Below are 25036 nucleotides of genomic sequence, written 5' to 3' on the forward strand. Positions count from 1 at the left end.
GTTCCATTGGCATGAGTCCATCCTGATCCACCCTGAAAGTTACTCCCTCTGTCTGAATAAATTGACGCGAGTTTGCATACTGAGTAGCCTGTCCACATACATATGTCATGTCGATTAAAGGTGACTAGAGGGAGTATAATTTTAAAACTTGATATTTAAATGAAATATGCTAGTGCAACAGAGTTACAACCGTTTACCATTTTGAAACTTGATACTTAAATTCATCAACCTTTTCTCATGGCTGGAGAAACATTTGGAAATACAAACTGGGACTGCGTCGGTCATGATTCTTTGTCCTGGTGGGCTGTACTCCCATTTGTTAGAGTGGAGGTGCGTGTTATTATTTGAACTCCCATTGAAAGTGGAAATAGGAGCTCGTGGGGAATGCTGACTGGCCCTATATGTTTCAGTAGTTTCCGTACTCACAAGTGAGAGCATCCCCATCGGGAGCCTCCAAAAGCCCTGCAAACAGTCTTTGGAGGCGGCGCGCAGAGCAGCCCGGCAAACCGACCAGCACTCCAGCCGGCCCTGTGGACCATCAACGCAGCATCGAGGAACTTCGGATTGCTGCAACTGGCTCCATGGATGTGTGGCTGGAGATCAGATTAGCTCAGGAATTGGGATGCTGGAGATCAGATCTGCCTGCTTCATCTTCGATCCTTGATGTCGCAGACGAGATCCTCCGCCATGCTTGGCCACCAGCTCCGTGTCTCCAACGGCTTCAAGGCAGCAGCGGCCGCCCGCCTCCATGAAATTCTTACTACGGCTGGCGTCGCCGTGGCTTCAACCGCAGCATTCTGCAAGCTTCCGTACCCCGTGTCCTCTGCTCCCTCCGCTTGTGATACAAATTACTCTGATTCAATCACGTATACAATCAGCAAATTTCTGGGTGAAATTTATGAGTGATGAATTCTGCCTTAATTTCTTGTACTCCGTACTAATTTCGCTTTCAACTACGCGCTCACAGCATCCTCGGTGAGCAGGAGAAGTTCGGTAGCAGCAGGAAGGGCCGAACCTAGGGTTATCCACTACCCAAACAAATGAGGTCCGGTGCAAACCTAGACACTCAATTTTTTCTACAGGTCCAGTGGTCTGGTAACAGGTCCGAACCGGCCCGGACCACTTGCATCTTGATCAGCGCTTTTTGCCAGCCTCCATTTAGGTGGCACCTGTGAGGATGCTCTTAGCTTTTGCTGCATAATAGGATATAGAGCCATAAAGCAGCCTCCTGGTTCATCTGCTTGTCGTGTCAATCTATTATATTCGCAATTCATGTTCCACAACCCACATAGATATACACTAATAGTATAATTGATGTGTCAATGAACAACAACTAATAGCTAGCTTTACACGTCATCGTGTCAGTAAAGTGTGATGGAGGAGTTAGGCCCCACATTCAAGTTGCTTGTTAGTTTAGAGCCATATTTTGTATGTGTTAGTACCGTCGACAATACATAGATACCAGTGGCCGGCATTTGTTTAAGCATCCTAAACTGCAAATACATAATGGATAAGTAGCTATAGTTGACTGAGTATAAGCGAGACTTGGCAACGGTACCAAGTCCTTGACAATTGTAATAATCCATTGTTTTCTAGGGACGCTTAAACCTGGCAGGATAGTCGATCTGTCAGAACGTGTTTGTCTGAAATCATTTAGAGTGAAACAGATGGCATGCAAAATCATTTAGAGTGAAAAAATTGTTTCCCTGACTGCATGGTGTGGGCCCTGTAAATAAAATTAGAAACCACGAGGGGACTGAGTCAACTCTAACCACTATTGCACCTCAAAATTGTAGCAGCTTGTGTTGGTTGCCGGCAAAATAACGCACCACGACGAGTTGATCAGAGCAGCTAGATTTTGTGCAGCTGGATGAAATGGCATTTTTTTCTTGAAAGAAATCAACAACAAGCTGTGGCTGAGCAACTTACCTGTTCAACGGCGGAAAACGGTAATCGAAGGTCGGCGAACAGGCTTAGCATGCACTATATATAGTTGCAGCTAGAGCTAGTGTGCTACCTCCAGACACATTTAGCTACCTGCAGCAGCTTCTTAACCTCGCAATATATCCATTACACCGTATAGAATTGATACACTGGCCAAGTTTTTTAGAACACTCATCTGATAGAAAGAGGCTAGACACTATATTTATACTCAACAAACCGCACACACGCGTAATATGGCGACCTTCGTGGCGCACCGCGGGAAGGCTGAGCTAGTGGTACCTGCTCGAGCGACGGCGCACGAGGTGAGGCCGCTGTCTCAAATTGACAGCTCTCCAGGGCTACGTCAATACATGACTCTCATCGAGTTCTTCGGGTGCCGTGTCCCTGGAGGCGCGCCCAAGCAACTCGCGAGCTCCCTCAAGGCCGCCCTCGCGGAGGCGCTGGTCTACTACTACCCCGTAGCCGGCCGCCTGCGGGAGCTCCCGGGCGGGAGGAAGCTAGTGGTGGACTGCACGGCGGAAGGGGCGGTGTTCGTGGAGGCGCGTGCTGACGTGCGGTTGGAGGAGCTCGGGAAGCCGCTGGTGCCACCATTCCCATGCGTCGACGAGCTCATTTGCGACGTGGGCGACGTCACAACTGTGATCGGCAAGCCGTTGCTCTACTTGCAGGTTTGTGCGACCACACGAGCCTATGTTGTGACTTGAATGTGTCTATGTTTTAGCAATATCCTTGGGCGCGCGTAGTTGGGCCGACTAATTAACATTGTTGTTCTATGTATATGTAGATGACGCAGCTCAGATGCGGAGGCCTGGTTGTGGCGATGACCACGTGCCACAGCGTCGCCGATGGCTACGGCATGGTCCAGATCCTTAAATGCATACTTGACCTAGCACGAGGCCAACCAGTGCCCGCCGTCTTTCCCCTGTGGGAGAGACACCTTCTTGCATCATCTATACCCGCCGCCATGCTCCCAAAGGATGAGGCCAGTCCGACGCTGCGGACGCTGACCTCAATGCCACCACCAATCGATGAACCGGTGACAAAGTCCTTCCTCTTCGGCCCAACTGAGATAGCGGCGCTGCGGAGAGGATTACCTGGGCGCCTCGCGAGATCCTCAACCGTGTTCGAGCTCATCACGGCGGCCGTGTGGCGATGCAGGGTGGCGGCCCTAGAGTACGCGCCCGACAAGCGGGTGCGAGTGACGCTCGCCAAGAACGCACGGGGAAGCTGGAAGCGTGAACCCCGGCTCCCGCCAGGGTTCTACGGCAACGCCGTCATGGGTACAACGGCCGAGGCCAGCGCCGACGAGATCTGCCGCGGCTCACTCGCACGCGCGGTCGAGCTAGTGCACGAGGCCAAGCTCAAGCTCACCGACGAGCGTTTGAGGGAGGTGCTGGACCTCCTGGCGAGGAACGAGTACGCCGGAGCGAACCTGTTTGACGGGGGGTTCGCGGTGTCCGACATGAGCCGCTGCGGGAATGCCTCGCTGGAATTAGGCAGCTGGGCGGAGCGCGCTGGGGGCGGTACGCCGGGGGCAGGGGGTGTCATGGCGACGCTGTCGAGTATTTATATGAGCTGTAAGGATAGCAACGGCGACGAGTGTGTCGCTGTTCCCATGTGCTTGCCGGAGCTACCCATGAGGAGGTTCATGTCCCAGATTGCCGCGGTGACCAAGGTGATCGCAAGCAGCTCTATGTAGGTAGGCTCTCATACCAGCTTGGTGACCTAACACACCACTTCATGTTGTAGTGTGATGCCTGCAAATACACTGGTTCATTAGAGCATATTTCGTGAAAGTATCCACTTCATGTTAGCGTGCTTTCTATTCTACGTAACACTAGAACTCTGTTTCTTTTATTACACTGTTTACAATAAACTAGATGACATATCCATGGCATTTCAGAGACCTTGCTATATCATTTTCATGCTCCACATTAAAAACAACAATTTTCATCCACTAGTCACAGCCCAGGCGCGGCGTGCCGCCGCGCCAGATATTGTTAGTATTTAGAATAGCATATTGAGCTCATTAGCATATACTGTGTGAAGAGGAAGACCTACCGGAGGCCTGGACTCGTGATCTGGCCGGAGGGTTGAGTTTTGGAAGGCTCCGCTGGCGAATGTAACAGTGCTTTGCCTGGAGTTTGCTGGATTGGTGGTATTCGGTCGTGCGCACCTATGCGTTTATTCCGACCGTTTGGTTCTGGAGGGAGTGGCGCGAAGCTCTTTTTCTGTGTTATAATCAATTGACTATGGATCCATGATGAAAGTCGGAAGAAGAGAATTTCATGAAGGCCGGAGGGGAGGACTATCTAAGGGAGGTTCAAGTCTCCGCGCTGTTGAGGGGCTTGCTTGGTGTCCGGGCTTCACAACAGCGGTATGAAAGTGGGGGCGACAATACAGGTGAAGCGCATAGTCCTACCTTTCAGGGTGAAAAGCCAAGGTCTGGCCTTAACTGTGCCTGGCAGTGACCTTGGTGGGGGCATTGTTTTGAGAGCGGGGACTATCTTCAGGGTGAAAACCTGAGATCTTTGATCGGACGACGATGGTGTTTGAGCACTATTCCCTTCTTGGAGGTGTCGTTTTTTGGAGAGTCTGTAATTCAGGTGTTGTCATGGAGGTGGATGTATTGTTATTGTTAGGCCCGAGATACTGTAGCGGGACTTTTGTTTCTTAGTTTTCTTTTCCTTTTTTTGGTTGTGTGCATCCGTAGTGCCATTAGGGTGGTGCGTTGTTGCAGAGGCTGGATGTAATTGATATCTCTTGATATTAATATATTCCCTTTATTAAAAAAATATAGCATATATTGTTGCTCTGCATGATAAGTGCTCCTGGATGCAATCTAACTTTTCTTACATGTCATATATCCCATGTCTATTAAATTGACAATGATGGGTTATGCATTATTTGTGCTCCTATCGGTTAGCTGAGACATACGCATGTATTTACCGAGTATAGGATATGTCGGACTGACCGTATTGAGACTAGCCGAATTATAGTGAAAACACTTAAGTTAATTAGACTATAGCAAACATTCAGGGCATGATATGCAACTCACAGTCACCGGCAACTAAAATTAGTACTCCCTCTTACCTATAATACTAATTATTAGAGCTTTAATTTAAATTTTAAAAATTAAACTAATGCACGGATCGATTGGAAGGAGTACTACTTAGACAGCGGTTTTGTGGTTTACTTGGTCCTCACGTAATTATTATGGAATGGAGGGATTATCACCTAAAACATTTCCCCGAATAGATGACTTGATCTTATTGATCTATTAGAGAAATACAATACAATTAGTGGGATATATTTTCATATGATATCTACGTAATATTACAGTTGTTGACAATTTTCTCTAAAAGTTTAGTCGAACTTTATTTAGCTTGACTATTCAAAAAATGCCTTATTTATTGCAAACGAGGTAGTAATAGGAAATGTGAAATCGATGAAATTCGGATTGATTTCCTAGTCAGTGTCAGTACCGATGAAGTTTGAATTTATTTTCCATCCAGTTTGATACTGGGTAATGTCGAAAATAGGCCTTATTCATTGGAACGGCCGGAGTAATAAAATAATGCCCTCGCATTTACGAGGGCCACCGTGCTAGCTGATTGTAAAGCTAAGGGCTCCTTTGATTCAAAGGATTTGCATAGGAATTGTGTAGGATTTGGTTCCCATGGGAAAATTTCCTATACACGTTGTTTGATTCATAGGAACATATCCTATAGGAAAAAATCCTATAGGAATCTTGTAGTGTAATTTCTATAGGAAAAAAAGCATTAGCTCATACTGACAAAGGATTAACTTGTCAATGCCTACAGATTGTAGACTAGGGTTTTGCTAGAAGTAGAGGGCAAGTAGATCTCGAAGGTTTAGGCGAAAAGTACTCGGCGATTATGAAAACTAGGGTTATGTTGACAGTAGATTCGATCCCTTTCTTTGTCCCTCGACTCCTCCTTATATAGGAGGTGGAGCCGAGGGTTTCGTTTTGCATAAGTTACAGAGTCCGGGACGGTTTCTAACTCATCCCGCCAGATTACAAATAACTCTTCCTATTACAACTCTAGCTTTCCTTAATATATCTTGGACTCTCGAATCTTCTTATTCTTCGGGTAGTGGGCCTTCGATAAACTCCGGGTACTATCTTTGGCAGGCCCATTTGGGATGCCTATGTCAAGTAGCCCCCGAGATTTTGCTTGAATCGCGAGTCAAGGGAAATCTCATCTGTTTATATTTTTTCGAGAGCTCTTATTTATGCTTCTTCACATAAAATTCTATATTGTACAGGGATAACGGTAGTTGGGGCTAGTTCATCTGACGGATCAGGTACTAGTTAACTGCTCTAGTGGCAATCCGCAAAAACCTACTTCAAGATCACGTCCCCGGACATGATCTCGGGATACCGGTGTAAACTTCGACAGGTGCCGCTTAAGGTCTTACCATTCTGTCGAGTCCCGATCAAATTTATCGGGTACCTAACGCGTCCGTTAGGATTTTTCTTCGTATCCGTTGATACGGATAAAAGTAGCGAGCGCAGTCTTTGGCGATGCCACGCCCGGCAGAACGGATCTCGGGGTCTTACCTTCGCAAATTTGCGGCATTCAGAAATTGATCGCAACTTTGGCGTTCCGAGAATATATTGTCGAGTGCTTTTCGCCTTTGGAATAGCACATTTTATTGAGTCATATTTGATGACTTTATTTTGTCTTCCCGATGGGAGTATATGTAGAGTTATCCGGGTAACTCGAAATATACTCACTTCCGTTTCTATTTTTTGAAAAATTCATCGGGCACGCGAACAGCCGTTCCCGATGGGAGTAGCCCCCGAGGCTACAGCCAAGAACTTGTGCTTGGGTGTAGGCTCCACAGATTATTATCCTTTGCCGCTATATTTATAATCCTTCTCGATATTTTTATATTTATCGGGTGCGCGACCAGCGCTCCCGATGGGAGTAGCCCCCGAGGCTATGAACAAATTCTTGGATTTGGTCATAGGCTCTCACCATTTCTATATTGTCATACTCGAAGTTTTCTATTTTTCCAAAGTAGCCCCCGAGCATTTGGGCAAAAACTTGTATTTGATCAAAGGCTCAAGTATTCAAATGATTTACCCCGTCGCCATTCTCTTTTTATTTTTCTTGTCGACATATTTTCCTTTGCCAAATTCTCTTCATCTCTCGTCAATAATTGGGATTTTTCTCGCCTTGTGGGTCCGCTTGTTACCACGTTGACACGTCGTGCAAGTGGGGGACACACGTCCTCCGCTTTTCCGGCGCACGTACGGTAACGCCTCGTTCGGTCCTTTCCAAAAAAATACCTTTTTACCCTTGTATCTAGGAGATCCTTTTTTCACCACACGATTTCTTCATCCAACGGTGCACTGCTTCATCCGAACCCTATATAAACCTTTCTTCAACCTCGGTCCAGTCCTTCGCTTGCGCCGCACATCTATTCCCCTTTGCAAAAACTTCCCTTGCGCCCAACTCTGTCTGATCTTCCGCACGCCCAAGCATTGCTTTGTCCACTGCCGTTGATGCCACCACGCACGCGTCTCATTCGCCACAGCACGCCTGATTCATCAATGGCCGCCGCGGATCTAGGAGCCGTGGAGTGGGAGAGGTCCAAGGTCACGAACCAGGACCTGAATCTCCTGAAGAAGCTGGGGATCACCAAGAAACCCAAAGCGGTTTGCTTCCCTAGTGAAGAAAGCTACCCAGCCCCTCCAATGGGGTACCGGGTAAGTTTTGTCGACCATCTCATCCGCGGTTTATCCGCCCCCATTCATCCTTTTCTCCGTGGATTGCTTTTTGTCTACGGTCTTCAACTTCACCACCTCACTCCAAACTCAATCCTCCATATTTCCATTTTCATTACCCTCTGCGAAGCCTTCCTTGGCGTCTCGCCCAATTGGGCGCTATGGAAGCGCATTTTCTTTTGTCGCCGCAATGGCTCTCACAATGTCGCCTATAATATAGGCGGCGTTGTTATCTCTATCCGCTCCACTGCCAATTACTTCGACGTCAAACTCCCTGACTCCGTTCAAGGGTGGCGTAAGAGGTGGTTGTACATTCGTGAGGAAAACCATGGATGCGCAGAGGATAACATCCCTCCATTTGATGGTGACGAAAGAATTCTTCGTCGCCGTTCTTGGGATGCGAGAGGCTACCGAAGAAGAAAAAGCTTCGACCGAGGCCTTGATGACTCGCATCCGCGAGTTGCAAAATACTCGCGGCAAAGAATTGTCGAGTATCCAGATTATAGTGTATTTCCTTAAGAGTAGAGTTCAGCCTCTTCAAGCTCGCAAATTTCCTCTTTGGAAATATACTGGCGACGAAGACGTGGATCGGCTGTCGACAGATTTGGAGGTGAAGGACTTGGAAAAACTTGTCCGAAAAATCACCTCACTCAGCAAAAAAGATTCTATCCCTTCTTCTTGTCGCGTGAAACCGTACAGCGCCGCCCATGCACTTCCTAAGGTAAACATTGTCGCGTAATTTCTTATTGCCTTGCTTTTTGCATTGTGTGCTCCTTCCTGATATCCTTCCCTCTTTTTATACAGGACCACCCAAATCTTGTTTCACTTCCTCCTCTTCCTGAAGGTGGGGAAGTCGAAGAAAGGGCAGTTATCTCTGATGATAACCAAGAGGCCCCCTCTTTTGTGAATGAACCCGCAGATTCTCGAAAATCTGCGGGATCTGCTGAAAAGGACGCTGCTTCTGAAGGCACTACATCGGCCCAATCTCCTCCTCCTGCTGTTTCTCCAAAGAACAAAAGGAAGAGGGATGACGTCGAAGATTCCGGGACTTCAAAACCCGAAGAAGCTGGTCCTTCGTCGCGTAAGACAACTTATGATCCGTATCTCGGGACCCTCATCGCTCGTAAGTTCTTTTTCTATCTCTTTTTTTTTATTTGAACATTCGTGTCTATCTTGCTGGTTATATTGTCGACATTTTACTTGTAGTGATGAAGAAGAAGAGGTACCAACCGCTGATGTGGCTGCTCGAACGAGTACGTCACATACATTAGTTGCCTCGGAGATGCCAGTTGAAGGAGAAGAAACTTCGCCTCCTCAACAGAACGTCGACACTGCTACTCCTCCTTCAAGCCCCCGAGCCCCTTTGTCGAAAAGGGCGAGGACGGAGATCATCCCGGAGCCTACTCTCCAATTGAGTAGCTCCTCTAACCCTCTCTTGGAGGATGTGAGTTTTTAACTTCCTTGTCATTGTTTATGTCTTCTCTGTTGATTTCTATGTGCCATTATATTTTTCTCATACCGCCATTTCTTTCTATCCCTCTTTTTTTTTAAACAGCCTTTGATAAAGGATCTTCTTCGCATCGGTACCCAATTTGTCGGGTACCGTGAATATGCTAGTAAAGCTGAAGGTAATGCTTTACTCCTTTTGCTTCTTTTCTTTTGCTCCTTTGTTGTCGAGATTTTTAACTATATTTATCTTCCTTGGTAGAAAACTCGGCGGAAGCCAATGAACGCGCCAACACACTTGCTCAACAATTAGAGCAAAGTGAAAAGGCTCGCAAAAAGGCTGAGTCGATGTCGTTGATGCTCGAGCGAGGCCGATAAGGCCAAGGCTGATGCCGCCGGTGTCGAAGATCTCCGAAGAGACTTCACGATGCCGAAACTTCACCGAGTGAACATATAACCGCTCAATCTGCTCGCGAAGAAGCCATCCTTAAGCGCATAAGGACCCAAAATCGTCGCTTTGTCGTGTAAGTATCTACCCCAATTCGAATCTTTTGGATCTTCTTTCCTTTACTCGCTATTGCTAAACGGATGTTCATTGTTTCAGCTAGAACGGCTCAAGAATATGAGCTTGAAGATCCCGATGATGATCCTCTCGCTTGACGCCATTTCATTCCTCGAGTTTCACGGATCGGAAGCACGTGAAGGTATCGACGAAGCTAAAGCAGGATCGTTGCGGCTCTTCCCCTATTTCTTCCCAAAGAAAGAGGCACCCGCAACTTTCCTTAAGCTAGCCAAGTGCTTTAATCCTCCCGAAGATCTTGGGCTGAAGATGCGTCATGAAAACCAGAAGGTTGCCGTTGAGAGCACTGTTGCCCTCGCCGCCGACTAGCCAACAAACTATTGACTGGACCAAAGTTGGCGACACGGATCAAATTGAGCAACTCAAGTGGCGATCTTTGGTTAAGGCGGCAAAACCCAACACGAAGAAAGTCCTGGCGTATCTTGGGGTCAAGCCATCTTCTACTCCTAGCTCTTCAAGGCCGGAGGTCTAGTTTTTGCTTTCTTTATTTCCTTTGCTATTGTCGCCATTCTAGTCTTGGCGACAAATTCCCTGCCAGTCCCTTAGGAGAACTTCTTTTGTAATGGCCATGTAAATTTTCTGCAATCAATGAAATTCCTTTTGGTTCTATCTTTGATTCAGAGATTTTCTTTTCCAGTTGATATTTGATAATTACTCGACGAATCCTTCTTCTCCTGTTGCCGCCCCCGCGTCTTCCTTGTCGAAGAAAATAAAAGCCGATGACAATTTTCTTGAAGGTTCTTCCGGCACACCCTTGTCGGAGGATTTACAAGAACTTCGACAACAGACTTCAATCCATGAAGAAACAAACTCGGCAATGATGGAACAATCTCGGAAAGCATCTGAACAAGAACAACTTGCTCGTCGACAAGCCGAAGAAGCTATTGCTGCTAAGGAAGCTGCTGTGTTGGAAGCAAAAGGAGCTAGTGACCGTGAAAATAGTATGCTCGAGCTGATGATGGAAGCTAGCTCGGATATGCTGGGTATGTGTCTCATTTTTCCAATGCCTTTTCTTTATTTTGCTGTACTGTCTTCAAAGTTTATTGCCTTTTTGTCTTGATAGGCTCAGTTATTGATGCTGCGGCCGAAGATCTGAGAGTAAATGAGAGAACAAATCTTCTTGTCAACCTTTCTCTAAATCATGGCTGTTTATTTTGGGCCACTCCCGAACGAACTCAGCAGATTGTCGGTTTCAAGATCGTGCTCGCCAAGTACGCGAATATCTTGACTTCTCGCACCAAGACCCCGTCTATGGTCTATAACTCTATGTTTCCTCGGAATATTCAACCGAAAACTCTTCCCGAGTTAATGGAGAAATTTAAAGATGCTCATAGGGTCCATAACTTTGTCGTAGCTCAATTGGTGGCCGGCGCCAGATTTTCCCTTATCATGCTTCGGATCCGTCACTCGAAGCTTGATCTAAACCAAGTTGTTGAGAAGGTGCACGAGAAAGTACGGCGCCGAAGAGTTGGTATCGACCGCATCAACACGAAGGTTTCACCTGTAGCCGAGGAAATGATTGAAGACCTTCTTCGGATGGATGTCGACTTTTTTGCAGATGGTCATTATGCTGATTTTCTTGGCGCTGCTCCTGAAGAAAACAGAGTTACTCTTGATGATATATTGAATCAGAACTGATTATTTTTCTTCTGTGGATAATTCTCCTTTGTAAATCATGATTATGATTCTATTGTGATGCGAACAGCATAGTTCTATATTTGTCTAGCCCCCGAGTATTTTCGGTGGCTATTCGCTGTATTTGTATAATGCGAGGTTTTTAAACCAAGGCAAGATAATATACACTGTACTATTTTTGTTGGTGCAAGCCCCCGAGTCTTTTATTGATCACTATTTTGTCTATATCTCTTTTTCTTTTGGCGAGGTATTTTTACCAAGGCAAGATGCTTCTTTGCGTTTATCGACACCGTGTTTATATATATATATTGTATCATGTAGGGGAAAACCCCGATCTTGTCGAGAAGAAGATATATATTTCCACTATCTTTATTATATTGCAAAGCACCGCGAGCCCGCCTCATTAAAAACCTTCTCCGGCCCCACTCGGTGCCCCGAAAAAGGAAAAGAGTGCGTCCGTAAACTCGCGGGCGTTTTCAAGACATTGTAGCTTTACAAAGGAGGACTATATTTTCGACATCTAGGCGTAAAAACGCCTGAGCTGTGCCACGTTCCAGGGATTTGGCTCGTCAATCCCTGTCTTCTTGTCTTTGATTCTGTATGCTCCTCCTTCTATTACTTCTGTGACGATGTATGGACCTAGCCATGGTGACTCGAGTTTTTCATGGCTTTTTTGATTGAGTCGTAAAACCAGGTCACCAACTTGGAAAGATCTTGGCCGCAATCGTCGACTGTGATAGTTTTTCAGGTCTTGCTGATATTTGGCGACTCGTGATAGGACCTCGTCTCGAGCTTCATCGAGTGCGTCGACATCATCCTCCAAAGCTTTTCTCGAAATTTCTTCGTCATATTCTCGCGACTCGTGGAGAATCGTGCTCTATTTCTATCGGCAAGACCGCTTCGGCTCCGTGGACCAAAAAGAACGGCGTTTCTTGCGTCGCTGTATTTGGTGTTGTTCGAATACTCCACAAAACACTTGGTAGCTCCTCTGGCCAAGTATGCCTAGCTTTTTCCAAAGGTCCTAGCAGGCGCTTCTTGATGCCATTGCAGATGATGCCATTGGCCTTTTCGACTTGACCATTGGTCTGTGGATGTGCGACAGATGCAAAACTTAGTTTTATGCCCACCTCTTCACAATATGCTTTGAACTCCTTGGAAGTAAAGTTACTGCCGTTATCTGTGACGATGCTGTGAGGTACTCCAAAGCGAAAAACAATGCTCTTCACAAACTTTATTGCGGATGCCGCATCCGGTGAATTTATTGGCTTCGCCTCTATCCACTTGGTAAATTTGTCGACAGCCCACCAGCAAATATTCATATCCTCCTCGGCGACGCTTTGTGCAATTTACCCACCATGTCGAGACCCCATTGAGCAAAGGGCCAAGACAATGGGATTGGCATAAGTTCCGCCGCTGGTGAGTGAGGTCTTGCCGCAAATCTTTGACACGCGTCGCAAGTGCGCACTATTTCCTTTGCATCCTCTATTGCTGTGAGCCAATAAAATCCTGCTCTGAAAACCTTAGCCGCGATAGCTCTGCTACTCGCATGGTGCCCACATATTCCTTCATGCACATCCTTTAGGATTATCCTTCCTTCTTCGGGTGTAACACATCGTTGTAGCACACCCGAGATGCTGCGTTTGTATAGCTCCCCTTTTACCACAGTAAAAGCTTTTGATCGCCTAATTATTCGCCTTGCTTCGACTGGATCGTCGGGTATAGTTTTCCTTAGAATATATGATATATAAGCTTGCATCCATGGAATTTGCACCATCATGACTAGCTCTTGCTCTTCTTCTTCTTCTGCTCGTGTCTTTGGCGATACTCGAGGGTTTCTCTTTTTTCTCCTTCTTTGTTTTTGCCGGCTTTGTTGATCTCTCGCTAATCTCTTCCCGTAACACACCCGGAGGAATCGCGAGGCATTGTGACCCGATGTTTGCGAGAACGTCGGCTTCATCGTTGCTCATCCCGCTAATGTGGTTTACCTCGCATCCATCGAATAACTTCTCCAACTCATTGTACACCTCTTTGTATGCTATCATACTTTCATTAATCGCATCGCATTGATTCATGACTTGCTGTGCTACCAACTGTGAGTCGCCGAAAATTTTCAGCCGGGTTGCACCGCAAGCTTTTGCCATCTTCATCCCGTGTATGAGAGCTTCATATTCTGCTTCATTGTTAGATGCGTTTGGGAACGTCATCCGCAGTAACATACTTCAACTTGTCGCCTTCGGTGATACTAATATCACGCCTGCTCCAAAGACCTTCCAATCTTTTGGACCCGTCGAAGTTCATGGTCCAAGTTCTCGATAAACTGGGGGTCCCGTGTTTTGTAGCTCCATCCACTCTGCAATGAAATCTGGTAAGACCTGCGATTTTATTGCTTTTCTTTTTTCATACGTGATGTCCCGAGGGGAAAGTTCTATTCCCCAGAGGGAGACACGACCCGTAGCTTCTGGGTTGTTCAATATATTTGATAAGGGAGCCTCGTTGACCACTATTATCGGGTGTGCCGAAAAATAGTGTCGCAATTTTCTTGCTGTCGTGAATACTCCATATGCTAGCTTTTGATATTGCGGGTACCGCTGTTTTGACGGCGACAGTACTTCGCTGATGAAATATATTGGCCTCTGAACTCCATGAAGCTTGCCTTCTTCTTCCCTTTCGACTACTAGGGCCGTGCTGACCACCTGAGGTGTAGCTGCAATATATAAGAGGAGAGGTTCTTTCTCTTTTGGCGCCACCAATATCGGTGGTGTCGAAATTGCTCGCTTGAGATTCTCGAAAGCTCTGTCTGCTTCCTCGTTCCATTGAAATTTTTCCCTTGCTTGATCAATGCATAGAACGGCAGCGCTTTTTCTCCTAGCTCGGCGACGAATCCGCTTAAAGCCGCGACTCGCCCCGTTAGCCGTTGTATTTCTTTCAACTTTGTTGGCTTTCTCATAGTAACGATGGCCTGTATTTTTTCGGGGTTAGCTTCAATCCCCCTTGCTGATACTAAGAACCCGAGAAGTTCTCCAGCGGGAACTCCGAAAGAGCACTTTGTCGGGTTCAGCTTGAGGCAGAATCTGTCGAGGTTGTCGAAGGTTTCCTTTAAATCTTCGATCAGTGTTGACCCCTTTTTTGACGTTATTACGACATCGTCGATGTAGACTTGTACATTTTTTCCAATCTGTGTTGCTAGGCACTTCTGCATCATCCGTTGATATGTTGCTCCCGCGTTTTTCGTACCAAAGGGCATTGTTTTGTAGCAAAACACGCCATAAGGTGTGATGAACGCTGTTTTGGCTTCGTCTTCTTCTTTTAATCTGATCTGGTTATAACCGAGTATGTGTCCGTAAAGGAAAGACGTTCGCATCCCGCCGTGGAGTCGATGATTTGATCGATCCTTGGGAGGGGAAAGTGATCCTTGGGACAATGTTTATTGAGACACGTGAAGTCGACGCACATGCGAAGGACTATTGTGTGTTTCTTCGGCACCATCACTGGGTTAGCTACCCATGTGGCTTCTGTTGATATTTCCCTGATGAAACCAGCATCTTTGAGTCGGTCTATTTCGGATAACATAGCTTTGCGACTAGGCTCCGAAAAACGCCGCAAAGGTTGCTTTACTGGTCTTGCGAGAGGATCCAAATTGAGGTGGTGCTCGGCAAGTTCCCTGGGTACTCCTGGCATGTCAGCTGGACACCCTGCGAAGATTTTCCACTGCTCACGGAGGAACTCGACGAGCGCGTTTCCTATGCGACATCCATGTTTGCGGCAATGGACGTCGTTTTCTTTGGATCTGTCGGGTGGATCTGTACCTCCTTTGAATCCTTGGCTGTGTTGAAAGTTGGCTCCTTAGAAGATCTTCCTACCTCTGGCAGCACGTCATAATCAGTGAATCGTGGCGCCGCATACTCTGCTTGCATCCCGAAAGTTTCTGATAGTCGATGAAAATCCTTGTCGCACTTATCAGATAACGCGAAACTTCCTTTGATTGTGATAGGTCCGTTAGGCCCAGTGCAACCTCCACAACAGGTATGTATAGTGCGGCACCGCCATGAACCCGGCGTACGCTGGTCGTCCCAACAAAGCGTGATATTGTGACGGGAAATCGACAACTTCGAACTCCGGATTCTCTATCCCGTAGTTTTCTCGGGTTCCAAACCGAACGTCGAGGTTGATCTTGCCCAATGGGTAACTTGGCTTCTCTCGGTGTGATCCCATGGAAACGTGTTTCAGCTTGGTTTCAAATTTGCTAGAGATATGTTCATCTTCCTCAATGTATCTCGCATACATGAGGTTTAAGCTACCGCCGCCATCTATGAAAACTCTCGACACGTCAAATCCAGCGATTATCGCGGGTAAGATAAGTGCCGATTGTCCTGGTCGCGGAACTTGCTCGCGGATGGTCTGCGATTATGAAGCCGATGTCTTGCCCCGACCAATTTAAGTACTCGATCGTTGGTGGGGGCATCTTTTCTGCCATGAACACTTGTCGCGAAATTACTTTCTGCGCCCCGTTTGATGGCCTAGCCTTTCGAATCATCGAAACCGCACCATTAGAGTTGGGGTCAACATATGGAGGTGGGTGTGGTGCTGCCGCTATTCTGAGCTGGTGTCGATTTTCTTCGGTAATTGCGGGAGGGGGTGGAAGGTGAATCTCGCTCCTTGGCTCCCGAGGATTTCTGTTATTTGCTTGGGCATTTGCGATTCCTGCGGCTCGCAGCATTGCCTGAAAATTGCGGCAGTCTTTCTGGAGATGTCCTGACTGTCTCTTTCCATTGTTGTCAAGATAAAAGTGCATTTGGCACGGACCGTTCATCATTTCCTCGGGAGACACATAAGGTCTTTGGATCCTTGGTCCACTATTTTGCCTGTTGCCGCGAAAATCACCTCTATTGTCGCCTTGTTGCTCGTTGCTCCTTTGATAATCATCTCGACTATTTCCTCCGGGATTTCCCCGAAAACCAGCCGATATATGGCCGGGAGCATCGTTATTGTAGAACTGGCGAGAAAATCGCCTTCTATTTTGATAATTTCGACCACGATCCTCTTCTGGCGACCTATGTCGCTTGTTGTAGATTGCGTCTTCTCCATCTGCCCATTTATTGGCTATCTCCATGAGTGCTGATATTGTCTTAGGGTTAGTTCTCCCTAAGTCCTCGACGAAATCTCCTCGCCTGATTCCTGCCACAAACGCATCTATTGCCCTCTCGTCAGATATATCTTCTGCTGAGTTCTTTATGATGTTCCACCGCTGTATGTATTTCCTCATCGACTCGTCGTGTTTTTGTCGACACGCTCTCAACTCCTCCAATGACGCAGGTTTTTTGCAGGTGGATCGGAAATTTTTCACGAAGATATCCTCAAAGGTCTCCAAGCTGTCGATGGAACTTGGGGGGAGTTTCTTTATCCAAGATCTCGCGGCACCGCTCAGATGAACTTGGATACTTTGCATGGCTGTTGCTCTGGTTCCTCCTACCAGCTTCACCATCTCGAGATAATCCACGAGCCAATCCTCGGGATCTTGTAGGCCGTCGAATTTCTTGAAATTTTCGGGTAGTTTAAACCCTTTTGGGACTCGAGTTTTTCGGACTCTTCTCGTAAAACACGGGAGCCCACACATATCTTCGTCGGCAACTTCTGGTGAGTGCTGACGTTCCCTTCTTTCTTGTCGCGCTCTGTCCACCCTTGCTTGGACTGCTGTGTCTCTTGCTCCACTTGTTCTTGGTGGGTCTTGAACTGCTGCGGTGGGTCGTGGACTATTTTGCCTAGGATTTTCTTCGGGAGGCGTTGTTGCAAACGCTGTTCCCATAACTCCTACTCCAGCCATCGCCATATTGAACAATGGTTCTCTCGGGTCCCCAGGAGGTGGTCTGGACGCCAAGATGTATGCCTGTGTTGCCATGTAACCTGCTTCTGGTGTTTTTGGGATGATATTTCCCCTTTCATCGATCGTCATGAAGGACATGTCGAGATTTTGGATTAGGTTTCCTCTTTCTCCTTCTGGTATATTTTGTAGTCGAGATCTTGCTCTCCTTCGAGCCTCTCTCGTGACTATCTCCCGATGTTCCCGAAAGGCGACTTAGCTCTGCTCGGCGTCCGCTTGATGCGTAGCCGCTTCTTTCCTCCTCGTTCGTGGATGCTCGTCTCGTTTTTCCAATTCTCTCGCTTACTCGAGCAAGTCTATATTGATATGCTTGTAACTCTTGTACGGTAGCAAGTGGTATTCATTGGTTCTGATCCATCCATGGCTCTCGCAGCCCTATCCCACGCAGCTTGCGGGAGTTGGACTTTTGCACGAGTTGAAGAGCCGGCATATTTAGTGCCTAGACCTGTCCCGAGATCGCCGGGATCGACGTATGGATTTCCCAAATCGTCGAAAGCCTCTCGACGTTTGTGGTTCTGATGTACCCGTTTCTTCTATTGCACAGATCTGGTGGTATTTTGCGTATTGATTTTTGTCAAGGTTGGTGACACCATCATACAGAGTGGTGAGGACCTTCCCGATGGCGACAGATTTGTCGATGAAGTTGAGGCTGCCGACGCTTTCGGAGTCGCTGCTTATAAAGGAGTCCGCAGACGACTCGAAGGATGTGTTGCTGAAGATCTTGGCGAGCTTTCCCTTCGCTTTGGTGTCGATGAAGTATGGCGACGAAAACTCCTCGTCACTCGACGAAAAGCTAGAATCGATCGCTGAAAATTCCGACGAGATCGGAACTTCGAGACGGTAGGATCCTTCCTTGTTGACGCCAAATCGGAATTCTCCGAACGTCATGATGATGGGCTCCTCCAGATAGGCACATGCATCCATACGGGAGGGCGGGTGAGGAATAAAATTGAATAGATCAGTTTTTCCCTTGTTACCTCGATCCATCGCATTGCTTGCTGTTGATGAAGTCGAAGATCTTGAACGTGCCATCGAGATCAGCTCCTTGCAACCTCTAATTCCCACGGACGGCGCCAATTGACAAAGGATTAACTTGTCAATGCCTACAGATTGTAGACTAGGGTTTTGCTAGAAGTAGAGGGCAAGTAGATCTCGAAGGTTTAGGCGAAAAGTACTCGGCGATTATGAAAACTAGGGTTATGTTGACAGTAGATTCGATCCCTTTCTTTGTCCCTCGACTCCCCCTTATATAGGAGGTGGAGCCGAGGGTTTCGTTTTACATAAGTTACAGAGTCCGGGACGGTTTCTAACTCATCCCGCCAGATTACAAATAACTCTTCCTATTACAACTCTAGCTTTCCTTAATATATCTTGGACTCTCGAATCTTCTTATTCTTCGGGTAGTGGGCCTTCAGTAAACTCCGGGTACTATCTTTGGCAGGCCCATTTGGGATGCCTATGTCACATACCTCATGGAAAAATTCCTTTGCTACAATCAAACAAACTTCATCTTCCTATAGGATTGAAGTAGCCATGCCATTTAAATCCTAAAATGTATCCTAATATGAAATGAAATTTTAATCTACTAAAAAAGAACGCATAGAGCATGTCAATGTATGGCTAAAGGTCCATCCCGCAAAGCCTCCCGAGCGACACTGGGAGGCCAACGTACTTGAGGGAGAACTCGATACTGACACTAGGGAACTCCACCAGGATGACATCAAGGTCTAGGTGACTGCAACGAATCGGAGCTGAGACGAAGCTCTTTGCAATGTTAGTGACTAGGTAGTTAACGTGTCCCCAAAGTTCTAAAGTGTTTGGTTGTTTTTATCTTTACCACTAAGCTTTATTTTGCAGGATTGAATGAATAAGGGTAAGATAGCTTATGTTCTAGTGTTGGCTACGAGTGAAATAATATGGCATCGCACAGAAATGACATGCGCAAAAAACATGTGTCCTTGAACAACCGCTTAAATAGTGGCACTCGTACAGTTTTTCGCGAAAACGCAAAAGACTTGCGTTTCGATGCATTGATAGATAGAACGAAAGGTTATATGTACATGTCCATGAGAGGACGAGCACCCCGCACTACAACTCGACCCAAGAAAGGAGACCTAGTCTAGGGGAGGAGCTGGCGGACACCCCGGGCTCCCGCGTTCGCCCACTGTCGCGCTTCGGTCTTGATGTCGCCGAGCAAGGAAGGCACTGAAGGCTGTGCGTTGTCAAAGATCGCAGCATTCCGGTGCTTCCAGATCCACCACGCCGTGAGCATGATTATCGACGATGTACCTTTACGCAACTGGCGAGGGGCGGTACGCACCACCCTCGACCACCACTCCGCGAAGTCCCCCTCTGAAGAAGGAGGTCCAGAGGTGGATCGGATCCATGAGAGGACCTCGAACCAGACCGTCCTGGAGAATGAGCACCCAGTGAGAAGGTGCGTCATAGTCTCCTCGGATTGGTCACACAGCGGGCATCTGGGCGCATGTGGTAAACCACGACGCGCCAGCCTCTCACCCGTCCAGCATCTGTCAAGACAGGCCAACCATATGAAGAACTTCACCCTAGGGGGCGCCCAGGATCTCCAGTTCAGCTCCCATGATGGTGAGGTGATCCCTCCCTGAAAGAGGGCACTCGTACAGTTGACCCTAGGAAACATATCAATCTTAGTTAAGCACTTACAATATGCATACATGCTCATCGAGTAGCCAAAGCAAGAGGAAAATACATGGCGACAGACATAAACCCAGAGACACATCGATGTCTAGGTCACCACATAAAATCGGAGGGACGAAGATCTGTGCAATCTTAGTGACTAGGCCAGTGACGTTCCCAAAGTTCTGAAATGTTTTGTTGTTTTTAGCTTTACCACTCAGCTTTATTTTGTGGGGGTGATAACCGTGTACAGCAAGTTATGTTCTGTTGTTGGCGACGAGTGATTTTTTTCTTTTTCAAAATGTCACCGAACAGAATTGCCACAGGTGCAAATAACATGTGTACAGTGGGGCGCTGGGAAACATGTTATTTTTGCTTCAAAAGTATATTAACAAAAATATGTTATCTCTGCTCTCAAACATCTGAATCTTAGTAAAAGCACAAGGAAAATACAAGGCAACATGACATACATAAGCTAGCACATATAATACTACCAGCGACACCAAACTTGCACAAACGATAGCGACTTAATTAGTGCTCCATGGCACATCACACACTCCAACGGCACATGAATTGAACATACACGCACATGCATTACATACCCATGGCACATTTGACCATACACCAGAAATGACAGATATCGAAATTGGGCCCGGAAGATACATATTCCACGATTCCAGTAGCCGGTAGAAGCTCGCACATACACTCTGGCGAGCTGGAGCAGTGCGAAGCCATCAGCAGTCCGAGAAGATAACACACGACGAAGGCCAAGAGACGTAGGATAATACGACTGAACACGAAGCCAACGACGCCGCAACCGACTTGAAATATGAATACCACCATGGGGACGAGGAACCCGAGGAGAACATTATAGCACAGGAAACCAGGGCAGCCGCCAGCGAAGCGGCAAAGAGTACACAGCAGGGGGATCAAGATACCGGGGAGACGCCCGAAGATGAGACCAGCAACACCGCCGCCGAAAGTGCGAAGCAGGTAGAAGTAGAGCTTTGGGAAGGCCTCGAACACGGCCCGCGAGATGAAGATCTCGGCGCCCGGCGCCTTCATCATCACCAGCGGCTTGCACACCGCCATCACCACCGGGATCATCGTGTCACTTGGGGAAGCGAATGATGTCCCTGGAGTGGCCGGAGGTGTGAGGTCAGGATGGAGTCCCTGGAGTCAGTGGCCTGAGCTAGGGAAGTCGTATAGATGGGCAGAGAACGAGCTGTGGAAAGTGGCACATTGAGCGTCGGGCTGGTGGGTTCTTATACCGGTGCTCCAGGCCTCCGTCGCAGTCTGCATGCGTGCCGCTTCTCGCGGCTGGCGGCGAACCTGCATTGGCTGCGTGCGCTTGAAAGTACCGAGGCAGGGGTTAAGTTTTGCCGCGACATTCGAGACGCCATCGTCAACCGGAGCTTCATGATGACTGGCTGTGACAGTGTGACGCCTAGGGGCTTGTGCGTGGTGTTATCAAGGATTGGTTCATACTAAAACCAGCAAAATATCGGAGTGTGTGTGTGACGCCTACCACACCCACGATGCACAGGGAAGAAACCAGCAAAATCTAAAACTACAGACAACATGCGGCATCAATCGACATATTCAGGTCAACCACAGTACGTAAACACTGTATTCGGATGACTCATCAACAAACCAAATATCGGAGTGGGGGACCAAAACATATTCAACCAATAAAACCCTTACCTTGCATCTAGAAATGTACACATCATGGACTCCAAAACCAGATAGTATCACTGTCATAAAATGAGACATTAGACACAAACATCACACAAGCTAACCACAACAAGATTTTAGTGTTTAAAACTTTAAAATGAACATAATAATTTAAATACATCATTGAAACCAGTCGCTACAGATGCACATAGTATATGCAGAGGGTTTTGTCCAACTTCAGATATTGATCAGAAATTTCAGCTGAATTAAAATTTGTCTAATCCCAAAGGCCAAGCGATAACTATACATGGAGAGCAAGAAACAAATATAGCCAAGAACAGTATTTCAGGGCACGCAAAACTGTAATATTTAATGAGTTCAGACGACATTTGCTTATAGCTAGCTTGCTGAAATGCACGACAATCATATACCACCAGCATAAATATGTAGATTTTACATATCCCAATTTGTGGATCATTTGTTCTCATCATTTTGTAAAGTGGTGGCCTGTTCTGACTTGAGAAAGCTATAGTTCTTACCGGACAGGAGTATCCTCCAATGCTCTGGTGAAAGATGCCAGCTTGAGGTCAGAAGAGATACGAAGGCAAGCAATGGAAAATGTTGTAAAAAGGATCAGGATACTAAATACTTGATTGTCCTAAGGGTGTACACAAAGTTGAGGTTCTTGTTACTATCCTTCATATCCCAGGAACCATTAGGTAAGCAACACTAAATATTAATATGGTAAATCCTTTTAATGTATGGATACTTTTTTTTTTCTCGAGAAAATGCAAATGACCTTTTCGCTTTATTTGATTGAAAAGATATAATAGGTTTACATCCTCCTAGGCGGTGAATTACATGATGGTCTAAACATCAGTGCACATCCCAGGTGGATGGCAACACTACACGTAGCCCTTTTGCACCAGCTTTCGCCCATGAGCTGACCTCTTCCTTGATCTTGGCGAGCAGGATTGGGATAGACAGCCGGGCACCCTCAAAAACGCAGGAGTTTCTGTGCTTCCATGTTATCCAAGGGATGAGAAGAGTGGCAGAGGCGAGGCCCTAGCGCAACGGCTTGGGAGTGTCAAGTTTTGCGCGACGCCACCAATCCATGATGGAGGGTTCATGGTCAGGGGCAGTTGCAGTCATTCTCAGCCATGCATGCAAGGACCTCATGCCAAACCTGCCGGGTCAGGTGTTGCACTGACTCAGGTGCTTGGTCACATAGGGATGGTGTGGGAGTCCATGTCTAGCCAGGCATTCGGCGGTCCAGCACTGTCTTGGTTAGCCAGCCAATGGAAGAACTTCACTTTCAGCGGCGCCCATGTTCTCCAGATGAGCTTCCAGGAGTAACAAGTTGTTGATCCATGGAAGGTGGCCAGATAGCATGAGCTAGCAGTGTAAGTGCCAGAAGTTGTCAATTTTCATAGCAGCTTGTCAGGCGTGTTGTTGAGTGGGGTAGCATGGATCAAGTGCCATAGCTGTAGGTATTGCCCAATTTCATGAACTCCAAGAACACCTTGGATGTCTCTGGCCCAGCTGTTCCCCTGGAGCCCATCAGACACTGTCCTAGTTTTACGTCGTCTTCCAGGGATGCAATTGACCCAACGGTCTTCCCAGAACAAAGCCCTCTGCCCATGATTGCAACAGAATGTATTCCAACAAAATTTCTGAAATCGAAAGCCAAAAATATAACAGTTAGTTCATTATCCTATGATAAGAGCATTCACACGTCCCGATGGACATCATAATCGATGGAAGCATGTTTGAATATTACTTTCAAATAAAATAATTACATGCTCATAAAACATAGGATGGCATAGATGCTGGTTTAACCGTCAGGATATTCCTATTCTGTTCAAGTGTAACCTCCTAGCTCTGGTGAGGAAGGAATTAATTTGTACAATCAAATATTTAATTCAAAGGTTTTACATAAATACTATCAAAGCAGTTGTCACCTTAAGAGTTTCTTGATGCAGGGCTGGGTTTTTCCCCTTTACGAAAAAAGCTTAGAATTTCCTGTAGAACAATTTAATCAAGTTGATTGGGATGAATTATCTCTTCAAGCTTTTCATATAGAGCTGAAAGTAAGGAACGCTTATGCATGGGTGCAGCAGAAAAAACACAAAAAGATAGGAAAATTATTAGTTAACACAATGTCTAAGGACTAAGTGGATATCAATACAATACCTCTTACTCTTTCCTTGGAAGTGACCGCCTGAAAGGCCTAGTAGTATGTTCTCGTTTGACCTGTTCAGGAATACCAACAAATTCAGTCTACTAAACAAACAACAATACCTAGTAAAAGATATTTTCATTGCCAATTAATGTATCAAGATCATGGGGGAGGGGCAGCCAGAGACCTTGTCACATGGATTGGAGGTCAGGAATCAGAAGCAGAGTTCCATCTCATACGCGGCCGATGGTACCGGAGAGGCGGAGACGTTACCGGAGAGCAGGTAACATATGTTTCTCCAGTTCTCACATTGAAAACGAAATCTCAAATTTGAGCATGCATGGCCCTGGCTATTTGCTGCCCCTCCTGATTCACTTCGTTTTTATCCACTACTCTAAAACCTGGGTGGCATTTTCTTTGAACTCCACTATTCCATTCATTGGACTTAGCATATGAATCAATCAGTCGATCAACGAGGCGCGTAGGAATCACAAGTCACAAGCAGCATCAATTTGTGACCCATCACATGATCCCAACGCACAAATGGCACAAGAGGAAACGGAGAAAGGAAAACACCATCTATTTGGCTGGCACTTACAGCGAGCGTGGGAGGACAGTCGACCAACACCATCCCTGTCAAAACACTCTACCCCGTTATTCCTCCACGAGCAGAGCCAGCGCCGCCGCCGATTGCTGATGGCATTGTGCGGCCATATGTGATGGATCCCCTATTCCTCGTCCCCAAGACTTACCCCGACGCGCCCCCGCTTGCCATCGACTTCTGCGCCGCGCATCCCCAGGAGTTGGCCGAGCCCGACCGTGCAGACGTGGCCCCTCCCCAGGCCAATGCCAAGCCGCCGCCGCCGCTAAAAGATGTGGTATGTGTTGAATATATAGGCAAATATCCATATGAAATAATCCGTAGATGTAATTGATAAATCATGACTAGGGAAATAACAAATAAACTAATCATGCAGACTAGAAAGATAGATGAACAGATCACATCTAAACAAGACAAACCGATCGCATCTACCACAGTGACTAGAAGAAGTAACTCTAACAGAGACTGAAAGAGAAACGACAAGATCACATACTTCGCAGCAGCGTCGTTGTCGCCCATGTTGAGGTTGTCGAAGAAGTCGCTGAGATCCGGGAAGAAGTTGTCGGTGTGGAGGAACTCGTCGTCCGAAGACGACGTCGTGCTGCCAGTAGTCGCGCCGGAGCGCTCCCCAAAAACCTGATTGCCCCTCACCCGTACAGGTTCACGAGAGGCAGGGTTCCGGAGGC

At 46.9% G+C, this 25036-nt stretch overlaps 1 protein-coding gene across 1 annotated transcript; it reads left to right on the plus strand.

The window, feature by feature from the left end:
* Positions 1 to 2177: 2177 nt before the first annotated feature.
* On the plus strand, positions 2178 to 3643 carry LOC124697180 (acyl transferase 1-like). The gene is made up of 2 exons (XM_047229809.1): positions 2178 to 2612; positions 2729 to 3643. The coding sequence occupies exons 1-2, from the start codon at positions 2178 to 2180 to the stop codon at positions 3641 to 3643; spliced, it is 1350 nt and encodes a 449-aa protein (XP_047085765.1).
* Positions 3644 to 25036: the final 21393 nt, after the last annotated feature.

The sequence above is a fragment of the Lolium rigidum genome, chromosome 3, assembly GCF_022539505.1.
Source record: "Lolium rigidum isolate FL_2022 chromosome 3, APGP_CSIRO_Lrig_0.1, whole genome shotgun sequence".
Taxonomy (NCBI): Eukaryota; Viridiplantae; Streptophyta; class Magnoliopsida; order Poales; family Poaceae; genus Lolium; species Lolium rigidum.